The following is a 13,644-nucleotide window of genomic DNA, read 5'->3' as shown; positions in this document are numbered from 1 at the left end:
ATTAACAGCTCTCAAACCTGCATTCTACATACAGCACAAAACATACAGAATGACAAATGTAGCCTGTTTCCCGAACACATGACTCTTATGAGCCGGTTCTTTTCCTCAAAACATATAGTGGTTCATTCCCAAATGAACGACTTATGAGCAGGTTCTTTTGAATCTACGGTGCGAAACAGCGTGACCAGTGTGGCCCCATTCCCAAACAAGTGACTGAGTCAGTTCTTTTAAAAGTCAGTTCTTTTTATCAGCCGGTCAAGTCTCGAAATGAACCAAGAGCTGTTACTGTGTTATATGTATAAGGCTAGTGAGACTTAAATCAGAGTAATTACTGTATGGTTGTTTATATGATGATGAGTATTTAAAGATGTAAAGATGTTGTTGTAATTCGTGGTATTTTATATGAAAGAATACTGTAAAAAATCGTAAAAAAACCCCACATCTTTTGCAATTTTCTGTAAAAAATAAATAAATAAATAAATAAATAAATAAATAACGATTTCATCAGTCAGTATCAGACAGCTGAGAGCAGTAAATCCAAAAAGAATTTCATTTCTTAATTCCAAATAATTCTTCCTTAAAAGTACTAAAACAACTGTGATGGAACCGTTACGAAACTGGAATTGGGGGGGGGGGGGGGGGGGGGCGGGCGGCGGCAGTTAGCTCAGTGGTAAAAGATGCTGACTACCACCCCTGGAATTCGCTAGTTCGAATCCCAGGGTGTGCTGAGTGACTCCAGCCAGGTCTCCTAAGCAACCAAATTGGCCCGGTTGCTAGGGAGGGTAGAGTCACATGGGGTAACCTCCTCGTGGTCGCTATAATGTGGTTCTCGTTCTCGGTGGGGTGCATGGTGAGTTGAGCATAGATGCCGCGGAGAATAACGTGAAGCCTCCACATGCGCTACGTCTCCGTGGCAACCCACTCAACAAGCCATGTGATAAGATGCGCGGGTCGACAGTCTCAGACGCGGAGGCAACTGGGATTCGTCCTCCGCCACCCGGACTGAGGCAAATCACTACGCGACCACGAGGACTTAAAAAGCACATTGGGAATTGGGCATTCCAAATTGGGAGAAAAAGGGGAAAACTGGAATTGGCTCAGTTTAAATGCACCCTCATAATGCGATTAAGGCAATACTGTGATTAAACTGTAGCTCATGTACACAGGCTATTGTGATTATTTTATCGTGATTATGCTAATAATCAGAGTTCTCGGCTTGAAACGGCAGTTCCTGGCTCTGTTTTCCAGCAGTGGCGCTGCCCCGCTGCAGAATCTACTGCCCCACGGCAAAACAAAACCTATTTTCCAGAGATGTGAATGTCCGGTTTCAGTCTGATTCAAAGGTTGGTGAGATAAAAAGACCATACTGTATAATCGCAACATAATGGCAAGTAAAAATGCCTTTCTGTTGAGTCGGTCCTCACGGGTGGAACACATCATTCAACGTGTGTATTTCGATTCACAAACAAATGACTCTTACGAACCGATTCTTTTTAGTAAATCAAAACAGACGGAGCAACCATTGTAGCCAAAAAGACTAACAAATTTTCCTTAAGCCAAGCAGTAGTTAAAGATACATATTTGCAACAAGTTGTTTTTTTGTAATAAATATTTATTCATTAAAAAAATGTTATTCTCACAAATAAGAGCAATAACAAATAGCATGTAAATGGGATTGAAGAGGTTTGCCCAAATCATGTAAACGTCTTAATCTGATTACTCCTTATACTCTGATTATTGCAATAATCAGAGTATTGGTGTACATATCAACATAGCCATTGTTAGGAAACTAAAACTCCTTACTATTCCCATCTCTTTTAGGAAATTAAACGAAACAATATATTGAATTTCAGAGTCATTTTATGTCCAGGTGTGATGAGGAGGAGGGCGTGGCCAGGCCGTGATGATGCACGGCCGGCGCTGAATCAGCAGGAGAGCGAGATAAAGGGGAGCCAGAGGCGCCAGTTCGAGAGAGAGCGAGAGACACATGCGGCCGTGCTGCATGTGTCCTTATATTTTATGTTGTTTTAAGTCCTTTAATATTATTAAAGTTTATGTTTACTGTTCAGCCGTTTCACGCCTCCTCCTTGCCCCCCTTACCCTTTTACACTAATGCTTTACTTGTCTGCCACAATGTCTTTAAATTATCTTCATTTGCTTTATTTGATTAATCACCATATGTAATTAACTTGACTTTTTTTTTTTATTCGACTGACAGCCCTAGTTGCTGTTCGATGTCCTCTACAACTACTCCAGCATAGCGACTAAAGAATATACATTATTTCTGTTTTAGTTCACTGGTAAAATAAGAATACATTTTTAGCATATACTTATTGTACTGACACAGACCAAAGAGTCTCAGTTGGACACACACACACACACACACACACACACACTTCTTCTCACACACTTAGTTTCATACTATTCAGACATTACAGCAGCAAGACAGACAGTGATTCAAACACAGCTGATCCATGTGATGTGGGTGCAGGAGATGGTGTTGTGTCCTGAGAAAGGGCATACATAATGAAATGCTCATATGAAACATTCAGAGTGCTCTTCCTGTGATGTAGCTGCTCCAGGCTTTCAGCCTGACAGATGGTGCCAGTCAGATGATCCCTGAGTGGGGAAGTGCCAGTGCTTTCCTGGTCTCACCTGGGGACGAAGTGTGTGTAGGCATGTTTGTTTTTCTCGGCATAACGAAAGTCTACGCTGTACTCTTGTTGTTTACCAGCCCATGAGACCACAGAAGGGCCACCATCAAAACATATGTTCCTACTGAAGCATGAAACTAGACGTAAAGTCAATGTTTTTAATGCAGATCAACATCAGGAAACGTAACTGAACTTTGAAAGATAGCAGCAGAAAATAATGACTGGTGAGACTTAATTTTATCCATAAGGATTTGACTGGGTCATGAAAAGTAGGCTGTGATATTACTGGTTAATATCTTTCCTAGCCCATATAGCCTTTATATCTCATAAGAAAAGCAGTTTCAAAAATTTCGCGAGCACCATGCTCTACCAGTACAGAAAAGAAGTCTCCAGCAATGCTTGTATGCACAGGAAATCTAACCTGGCTTCTCCTGTTTAACATCATGTACACAACACTTAAACGGTTCTGAACATACAGGTCAGAGGGCAGCGAGTATTTCATGCCTCAGTGACCACATGTCTGAAATCAGTCCAGAAAAAGGACATCCTGCAAATGGTACACTCACTTTTTGATTTCAGAGAATTTAAGCATTGTACACACATGCAGCGACAAAGCGACTAGTTCTCCTTCATTTTTGAGAGCTGGCGACTTCCGGCGACACAAGTGACAGCGACTTCTGGCGACTAGATGTGGGCGTGGCGAGCGACACGACAAAGTTGAGAAAAGTGTAACTTTATGCACATGTCCTATCTACACCAATAGGGGTGAAGAGGGTGTCAGTGGAGCACGTTACCAGTCTCCTTCCAGATGAATCGAGTGCAGGCGAGACAGAGACGTTTCTGCTACAGATTTCACTGTTCTATATGCTTCGTCTGAACCACATGCATGGATATAATAAAGAACGATGCATGGAAAAGAAACTGTCCGCAGCCTGAGTGAGTTTGATTCGTACATTGAGAGATCATTCATCTTACTAATGCTATAATGCATTGAGCGCTGCTGCAGGTTATGTAAAAACACTCTGAATATGCAGAATATGCATTTTTAGGGACAAGAAAAGTGGTTTTCAAATCATGCGTTAAAGTAAAAGTGTTCTGATATCATAACATAGCGGGGGGTGAATAATGGAGTGATAAATACATTTTTATAAAGTGAAAATCAGCCATTGTACTAGTGATTTGTGTTACAATGATTAAACCAAGTTGTTGTAGCACCTCTTGTGTTCATTTCACCAGGAAACTGCAGCGAAACGTAGAAAGTGGCACGTAAAAGTCAGTTTGCAAAAATGTATATAGAGTAACGTTCATTATATGAGACCAGGTTGCATTTGGCACTTTTAATCTGGTTGTCTGATGTGGACACAGTCTTCAAAGAACCGTATGGTTTTAAAATAGCAAAAACACACTTCTAGGCCAATCAAACAGTGCACACTCCAATATTAAATGTATTCTGGGACACATTGGTAATTCTTTCTGATGAATTTTCAATGATACCAGCTGACGGTCTGTGAAACACAAATTAAAAACTGCCACAAACTTTTTGTTTCAAGCACAGAGAAAAACAAGTGGACACTTGGAAAGTCTGAACATTAAAATATCCAAAACACTTGGTTAAGCCAAATGGTTTACAAAAAGGGTAGTGTGTGTGTGTGTGTGGGGGGGGGGGGGGGGGTTGGGGGGTATGAATGTGGTAATAGTAAGAACTGAGGGACTGCTTTCATCTCCATCTATGGTTTCTGTGAAAATAAGACATACATATATACAGTTTCATTTTCTGTTAATGCATGATTTTCTGTAAAGCTGCTTTGAAACGATGTGTGTTGTGAAAAGCGCTATACAAATAAAAATGACTTGACTACGGTATAGGGCTGAAATGATTAGTCATCATTATCAACAATGTCAACAGAAATTTTCATTGTCGAATTGTTGTTTGATCTCATTTAACGTTACATGAGATCACATTAAACTCTAATGATGACACGTGAGAGCAGCACTGCAGCTGATTGATGACAGGAAGAATGACACAGATCACAGTCCAGATGCTCTCTATACTTTCCAAACAGCTTCAGCTGATGTAGATCACAAAGTAAATACAGAAGCACTCTCGTTGTGGGATAAGTGGAGCTGGAGCTGCCGCTTCGCCGAAGCAAAACTTGCGTGTCAAGCATCTTTAAAGGAAACACCCCGGCGTTACATCTTTAATACAGTTATATTTAATGCGTTAGAGCTTTATTAAAGTTCAAATAATACAGAAGCAGATCATGTAAATAACTACAAACTCTGAAACTGGTATTTCTCTGTGCGGTCAGCACCTCTTCTATGAGTTGTACGAATGTCCCGATCTATAGGGGGAGAGATTGAAACTGCACCCGGCTGATGCACTTACTGCAGCTAGATTATAACGTGATGACTCGCGACTTATGGAATCATAATATATGTGTCACTGTGCATTTCTTATCGTGAGGAACATTGGCAATGGAGAGAGTTTGTTTTTTTGTGAGTTAAAGATGGATTGAAGTGAACAGAAAGGTGAGAGAGGGTAGTCTTCACCCCATTATACACTGCAACAAAATATGTTTTTGATTTGTTTGTTTTGGATTGTTTTCCAATATAAATTTCCAAAGCTTCTCTAAAACGGGGGCCTGGGTAGCTCAGCAAGTAAAGACGCTAACTACCACACCTGGAGTCGCAAGTTCAAATCCAGGGTGTGCTGAGTGACTCCAGTCAGGCTTCCTAAGCAACCAGTTGGCCTGGTTGCTAGGGTGGGTAGAGTCACATTGGGTTAACCCCCTCGTGGTTGCTATAATGTGGTTCTTGCTCTTGGTGGGGTGCGTGGTGAGTTGTGCTTTTATGCTGCGGAGAATAGCGTGAAGCCTCCACATGCACTAGGTCTCCGCGGTAACGCGCTCAAGTCACGGGATAAGATGTGCGGATTGACTGTCTCAGATGTGGAAGCAACTGAGATTCGTCTTCCGCCACCTGGATTGAGGCAAGTCACTACGCCACCATGAGGACTTGGAGCGCACTGGGAATTGGGCATGCCAAAATTGGGAAGAATAGGGGAGAAAAACCCCCCCAAAAATAAAAACTCCTTTAAAACAATGTACATTTACTTTAGCAGCTATACTGCAGAAGAAAAATTGTTACCTGAGAATGATGAATATAATTTAAAAAATACAAATATTTTAAAATATCTAAAAATACTTTAAAATAAAAGATGCATTCACCTGAGAAGCAGCATATAAGATGTTTAGATGTGCTTTTAGAGAATAGATCTTGAATATAAGTATATTTTGTCTTTACTGCATTTGCAGAAGTATAACCAAGTGAAAAAATACACATATACAAAATACACTTATATATAATATACATTCTCTTAAAGCAAGTCTAAATATCTTGTATGTTGCTTCTCAAGTAAATGTATCTTGTTTTAAGGATTTTTAGACAGTTTTAAAGGGAAAACAAGACAAATACATTTGATAACAGGATTTTTTTGCAGTGAATTTCTTTACTGAATTAAACTTAAAGTATGTTTTTCCTTTCATTCAGTGAATGTCATTTAGAGGTATTTTTAAAAGATGATTTTGTCCTCTTTATTGTTAGTAAGAACGTTTAATACGACCTTTTAAGTCGGGGCACAAGCTGAATAATCGGTTAAGAGCTAATGATTAATTGTTGCAATAATCGCCGAATAGTCGAATAATCGTTCTAATAATCGTTAGTTGCAGCCCTAATACAGTATCGTGCAGCATCAAAGTGTGTCACTTTTTTTAATGATAATACTGTCAGTCCACTTGTCCAGCAGGTGAACTGAAATAGTGTCTCAAATTTTTCAAAAACGTTTCATCACTGCAGCAGCTAGTAGAGAAATTTGGTCGCAAGAGAACTCAAACTCATTTACTTGTACCGATTGTTTTGCTAACTTCTCAAGTGGTTCTACTCATCATGAAAGTGAAGGGCAGACCAGCTCAAAGGTGCATTGAGCCACCTACCGTACCAGAATAAAATTGCTTGTCGAATAGCGACGCCTACTGTAAAGGCATGAATGTGTTAGCGGCAGTCATTCGCATTGCTTTCTTTGTGAAAGGGCCATTCGTCGCTGATTCATATTTCATTATCGTGTTGCCTTCGGTGTAGTTTGGGGTCAATTACACTTTTAATTGTGTATTACAGGAAAGATACGTGGATGTGCGGTTGTTACTGAAAAATATCCGACAGCTAGATGGCGCCATTTACCAATCAGACTCTAGTATTCCAGAGAGCCGTGTAATAAGTAGTTAACAAATGGAACCTTACTGTAAAATGCATGAAATAAAAAAAATTATAAATGAAAGAATAGTGTAACCCTCTTTGTTACTTTAATCAAATCAAGGACATACAAACAGTCTACTAAAGACAAGTTCATTGAATGTTGCACATCCTCCAAGCAAGCTAGAGTGCTGAAGTTGTCAAATTGTCAAAATAACTCTAGTATTTTGTGTGGCAAAAAAATCCTGGCCAGAATACAGAATATAAGGAATAACGTCATGATGGTTCTCGATGTTTTTTTAAGAGGTCATGCATCATTTTAGAGACACGAGTGACACAATGACCTATACTGATTGCTGTAAACCTTTAAGGAAAAACATCTACATAATCCCAGTGTCATAATGGAATTTGTACTTGTTGGAAATTGTATTTCTAATTGAAATAAAATGCAAATTAGAGTTTCATGACAAGATCTCAATATACCATTGGCTAGGGATGTGATGGTATCACATTTTCATATCACGATAATTGCTGAAGCATTTATCACGATATACGGTATTATCCCGGTATTGTATTGAATTAAAAGATGGGTTGAAAGACAAATAAACTTTCTTGCTGTTCTTAATTACATGATTTAGTTACTTGTTTTGCACTTTTTAAATTAAAAGACCACAAAGAAAGTGCCTTTGCAAAGATCAAACCATATGAGATTCAAAGAGACATGGTGGCTTTCAAAAGTCTGAGTCCAATGCTTCTATTTTGCATTTATCTAATTTATTACGGTTTATTTTCATTGCAAATTAACAAGTAACAACAACGGTAACATTTTGAGGGAAAAGTGAAATTGAAAATTAAACATGAGTTTCCTAGTCATTTGGTAAGTCTTCTTGCTAATGTAAGAGTTAGAGTGTTGGGAATGTTGATTTATTGACAGAAATGCTACAGTGCATTCAGAAAAGTCGAAAGAATTTGGTTAATAGGTTATCTAGAAATGTTCACTGTATTTTGAAGTGCTCACGATAACAATACTGTGCATGGTAATTATCACGGTATATCTTATTATTAAATATCTGCAAATGTCTACCATTGTCAGATAAAAACTTAATTTAGGAGTCCGCCTGCATCTGTCTCGCTGACAAGAGGCATGCCAAACATGTCAGAGGCATTCAGTAAGGCAGTCCATATGCACACAGGTGCTCAGAAACAGTTTCATTCCAACCAGCTAAGCAATTCCAACTGCACAGTTGCAGCTTTTTCTCTCAAAAATATATGGAGGGAAAAACACAATCCGTTTGCACAACAAAATGCATCCTAGAGCAATGATCTTTCAAAAACACCACAAAGAAAGTGTTGGATACAAGCAATACATTTATTTCTCACAAAGTTTACCTTTAAACAATTTTTTTTAAGTGTGGAACCTATCTTGTGGAGTGACTAATCAATAACTGCTTTATACAACAACAACGACAACAAAAATCCAAATGAACAATATGGTTAGACACACAAAGAACATGGAATCAGTACCCCAACAGGAAGAATAAATTGTTGAAGCTGGAAAGGTAAGAATAGGTAAAGTTCATTCCAATTTCAACATTTATTTATTCAGTACAGCAAAATCCAACCTTCAGCACAGAAAATACTCAATTGTTTTAAATTCTTTATTATGTTGCCTTACACTGCATGAGGGAATTCAATCATCACTGAGCTTAAAGCAAACACTAAGTTACAGGATGTTGCCATTGAATACAAATTCAGCATTAATACTTCTATTGCAGCCTTTTCAAGAACTCAACATTAGCATACTGTGAAAAGCCCTGAATGCATGATTCCAATCAGAGATAAAACAGGCTGGGAGAATATTTCCTCAAGGAAAATATTTTAGAACGACCTCATTTTCAAAGGGTCAGCACTCCCTATTCAAGTTCTTAATGAAATCTTGATTAGCCAAGGGGAAAAGGACACCAGCCACAGACACAGGCTCTACCATCAAGTCTACAAGTCACACCAAACGCTAAGCAACGATAAAGACGTTTCGCTTAAATGTCTGAAACCTTGTGAGCTGCCTATCTAGAAAGCATAACAGGCACAAGTGCAATTCCCAGAAATGCTGCCGAGGTAGTTAAACAACTGACGTCCATCACTGCTTTCCAAACTTTAGCCTCTGTTGCGACTCACACAATCAGATAATCACTTTGTGTACTTAGCTGAAAAATACAGCAGCTACAAAGATGGATAGAGACACTCCCCACACACAGATGTTCTCTGGCGGTGTTCACTCACCAGTAACAGTGCAACCTTCTTCATACTGCGATTCCCCATGACGCTCAGTAACGGAGAAGATTTTGGGTCGTCTACCGTCAGCGCGATGACAAGCGTGACGACTTTGTGAGGCACAGCAATTAGGAGGAGGGGGGTCTGGGCGCTCTTGCATTCCCTCCCGCTCACTCTTCTCTACCTCGGTTCATTTGCTTTATCTTTTACCTTTGCTCAAAAACACACCCTATCGCTGCTTGATTCAAGCTGACAATGAAAATACACAACGCATGAATGAAATGTTAGCGAACGTGCATGTATAGCACATAGCTCAGCAAAAACATACATGAAGACATTCCTGGAATGCCAAGGCAGCTGTGTGTCATAGTCACGGACTTCCTATATGGTCTCTGGATGCATGCGGGTAGAAATACTTTGTCCAGTGATTTGACATACTGAATCTAAAACCATTTTAGGGATTTAAAATGGGATCCTAGGGATTTCATAACATTCTTCATAAGCCATGATCCAAAGCAACCAACTCTGACGTGAATGACATTATTACAAACTTTGATTTCAAGCAAACAAAAGTCAAGACTTAATTTGTACTTAACATATTTAATGAGTAAACAAACTACAATCCCATGATCATTGCGAATGACGTAATTGGAATAAAAACTATGGAAAAATATAAAACTATTGATTTAAAGCAGAAGTATAGAATCAACAAAGTATTTTGCAAAATATTGAAATATACACAAAATAAGTTGTTTGAGGTTGTAGGAAGACAGACTGTTACGTCAAGGAAGTAAGCGGTCACTGCTGGGCACTTTTGCTACGGTTTGTTTGCCACAATTCTCTGATTGGTTGATTTTCCCCTTTGGGATCATGGGTGGTGTAGTGCTTTATAAGGAATTCAGATTTTTTTTTTAACGAAGTTGAATATAACATTGACTGATTGCTTTAGCAAAACAATATACCAGCGATTACACACCTCAGAGCTTGCATTAGGTCTGTCTTTATAAGCTTATAAAGGCTTGTACATTGGTAATAACTAATTCCCCAATGCAATCAATGAATGTGATGTTTACTTCAAGAACCAAACTGCTGCACTTTATTTATTATGGAGAGGGAACAATTACACCCATTGGCTGCAGAGACGGTCAGTATGTCAGTCATAGTCCTAAAGTTTGAGTCAGAGGTCAGTCTTCCATCTGATATCATCAAAAACAAAACACACAAACCGAGCTGGCATCTCAGGGTACACTTGCCTCTGCAGACAACAAGCGGTCCAATCAAATAAAGCTGAAACCTAAGTCAACTCTTTCCTCTAGAGGTCAGTGATACGTTACAACAGGCCACCTGCCATTTAATCTTGAGCCTGCTGTTGGAAGCCTCAAAAATGGGTCAAATCTGTTCAACAGGAAAGAGAGCATGCACCCCCCCCACCCCCACCCCCCACCCCAAAAAAAATCTGTGTGTTTCTGACATGCCCATAGTCGGCACATGGCTCTTTCACCCAGATTAACAGCACACCAACCTCTATGTGAATGTGCAAAAGGCTCTCAATTTAGTTTGAACTCAATTTTATTCACATTGCTTATAACATTTACAGTAGTTAAGGATACAGCTGACAGCTATAGCTTTCCAAAGTAAGGACCGGGTATATGAAAGCAAGACTTTAAACTAAAGATAACTGATGTGTTTTCTGATGTACAATTCAAAATGCCCAGTAGAAGGAGACAAATACCATGGTTAAAGACATTTTGGTTTAAGTTCACAAAACGTCTGCCTACAAAACATAAGTTATGAGGCTTTCAAGTCAGTCTGAAATAATATCTCAAGTTACATGCATGTGATTTCAGAGCTGTATTTCACTAACAATAAAGGTATTGTGTAAAACACAGATAATAGTCAACAAATGTAAAGCTAATGACCCTTTTGTGGCTTGCTTTATGCAAATGAATTGTCAGATATCCTGTGTGTTACGCTAATCCACTGAAAAACAAGTTTTTGCCAGGTCATCCATTGTTTATTTGTTTTGGCTGCTTCTGTATTGTTTCCAACTTGACTAGGTGATGTGTCATAACAACTACCTAAAGCCTTAAGCACACTACACAACTCAAGCTCATCTCCTTTGATGTTTTGAGTTGGCGACTGATCTGCAACTAGAAGTCTCAGAATGCACAACCAATGGTCGTGTAGTGTGCGTACTCACCCGACAAGTCGCTACGACAGATCTCAAACATGTCTGAAATCTGTCCAACGAATTGTCAAGTGTGCATACTGTCCAGACGAGCGAGAGACCAGCAATGAGCAACAGCCAAAGTAGTATAGAGCGCGCACAGGTTTCTGCGCAAATTAGTGCAATAACACAGTAGGTGCAAGCCTTTCTTTCATGTTGTTTGTTGACATGTTATCAAGAATAGACTCTTCCATTGCTATGTGCATGAGTTTGTGAATGAATTTCGGGATCGTGGTTTCAGATGTGACAAATGGTCATGTAGTTGATACCCCCAGTCTGTGCTCAGTCATATTGTGAGTGCTTGGCTTGATTCAAAAGTAGGGACTTGCCTGGTGTGCTTAAAGGCAGCATGAGACACTAGACCTCATCAGAATCAGAACAAGATTACACTTTAACCAGCTAAAAAGGTTAAATTCATACACTTACCTTATTCTTCAAGACAGGGGGTGAACTTTGGTGCTGTCGTCCAGAGGATTGGTCCGTGTTATCATTAAGGTCCGACATACTGGTCCTGATGGAGGGAGAGTGGGGTCCATTCTCTCCTTCCTCCTCCTCCTCAGCCTCCTCCTCTTCCCTTCCACTCTCTTCTGAATGCTCAAACTCATCACTGTCCTGGTCCATTTCCTCCTCCCCATCCTCCTCTTCCTCTGGCCGGTCATCGTCTTCTTCAGAACGAAGACCTGGCCCGACATGCTCCTCCCTTCCACTGTTATTGTTCTCCTCCACCTCGTTCTCCTCCTCCTCCTCCTCCTCCTCGTGATTTCGCCTGCTGCGTTGTCGCTGCTCCTGCTCCCACATCCACTGGGCACTCTTCTCTGCTCCATTCACCTCACTCCTCTGCCCTTCCTCCACTGCCTCGCCTCCGGACGGCCATAGTTCCTCTTCTCCATCCCCCGACGGCTCTCTTCTGCCGTCCTCCTCCTCGCCCGGCTCCCTCCTTTGTGGCTGCGCCTCCTGTTCAGGCTCCTCCAGCACCTGGTTCATGTGCTCCGCCTGGGACTGGGATGTGCGGCCGGAGGTGCTGTTACCTGCCTCCGCTGCCCCCGGTCTCGGCCTCTGCTGCTGGGCTTCCCTGCTGCCGCTGCCCCCCGACAGCAGATCCTGGTTCATTTCCAAAAGCCAGCTTGCTACCTCCTGCACCTTCGCTAGGCTATCTGAAGAGGACAAGGACTTGGCATTCTGTGAGAGAGAGATGAAGAGAAAGACAGACAGGAAATGGTTGAGAGGAAGTACGGATGGATGACAAAAAGAAGCAAATAAAGGTGTATTTGGACTGATTATAAGTCCTGTGCATCACTGGTGAGTATGTCGTTATCCTTTACTCATGCATGTGAAATAAAACAACAGAAATTTGCATCTGTGCTAGGAAGGAAGCAGTATGAGCATCCCTGAAACAATGGGCTCCTCTCCTGCTTGGCAGTGGATGAGCTACACTAAGCTTGGCTTGGAAAACGTGGCAACAGTATCACTCAAACACATGCAAACAAACAATCATTCACCCATATCAAGTTGCTGCTCTCTATTTTCATTATGTTCTGCTGCATTTCATTTCAATTCTTAAACCTCAACTGTGTAATTTTAGTCAAATATTAAAATGTAGTTGGAACCATCTAGTCAGAAGAATAGCACTTTTTGTATAGTTTCAAAGTAGCTTTGCGTTGAGTAGTGCCTTATAATCCTTATATAAGTGAGCCAAAAGGGCTAATGTTCCCACTGACACTGCTGTGGAAGCCCTCTTCCAATCTACTCGACCACCTTGGCTGCGTCCGAATATGCATCCTTCACTACTAAATAGTTTGCCAAAAACATTATGCCAGTGGAGTAGGGTGTTCGAATCATCAGTAGTCATACGAGTAGGCAATAAATTCACGAATGACCTGCTACATCCAGGGAGATTCTGAAGTGCACATCTACTGGACACTTACTCATAAATGTAATGGGAGCTGAGGAGGTGTCGTATTCAAAACGCTGAGTTTCAAAAAGCGACAGAGGACCACTAGTCGGGCGGATCATTTAAACTATAGGTGCTATACATTCACCGGCCACTTTATTAGGAACACCTGTACATCTACTTATTCATGCAATGATCTAATCAGCCAACTGTGTGGCAGCAGTGTAATGTATAAAATCATGCAGATATGGGTCAGGAGCTTCAGTTAATGTTCACATCAACCATCAGAATGGGCACCTTAGTGATTTGGACCATGGCGTGATTGTTGGTGCCAGATGGGCTGGTTTGAGTAT

At 40.5% G+C, this 13,644-nt stretch overlaps 1 protein-coding gene across 3 annotated transcripts in view; it reads right to left on the bottom strand.

Annotated features, from left to right (window-relative positions):
* LOC127445159 (F-box/WD repeat-containing protein 7-like) overlaps nt 1-13,644 on the bottom strand; it is a 196,506-nt gene that overhangs the window by 103,380 nt on the left and 79,482 nt on the right. For all 3 annotated transcript variants that reach the window (XM_051705021.1, XM_051705022.1, XM_051705020.1), the window contains one exon: nt 11,827-12,579. In XM_051705021.1, the coding sequence (XP_051560981.1) occupies nt 11,827-12,510 (684 nt within the window). In that variant the 5' untranslated portion in view covers nt 12,511-12,579. The remainder of the gene's footprint in view (nt 1-11,826; nt 12,580-13,644) is intronic.

The sequence above is a fragment of the Myxocyprinus asiaticus genome, chromosome 8 (genome assembly GCF_019703515.2).
Source record: "Myxocyprinus asiaticus isolate MX2 ecotype Aquarium Trade chromosome 8, UBuf_Myxa_2, whole genome shotgun sequence".
In the NCBI taxonomy this organism is placed as follows: domain Eukaryota; kingdom Metazoa; phylum Chordata; class Actinopteri; order Cypriniformes; family Catostomidae; genus Myxocyprinus; species Myxocyprinus asiaticus.
The sequence above is the reverse complement of the archived record's forward strand: the minus strand, read 5'-3'. Positions and strand labels throughout refer to the sequence as shown.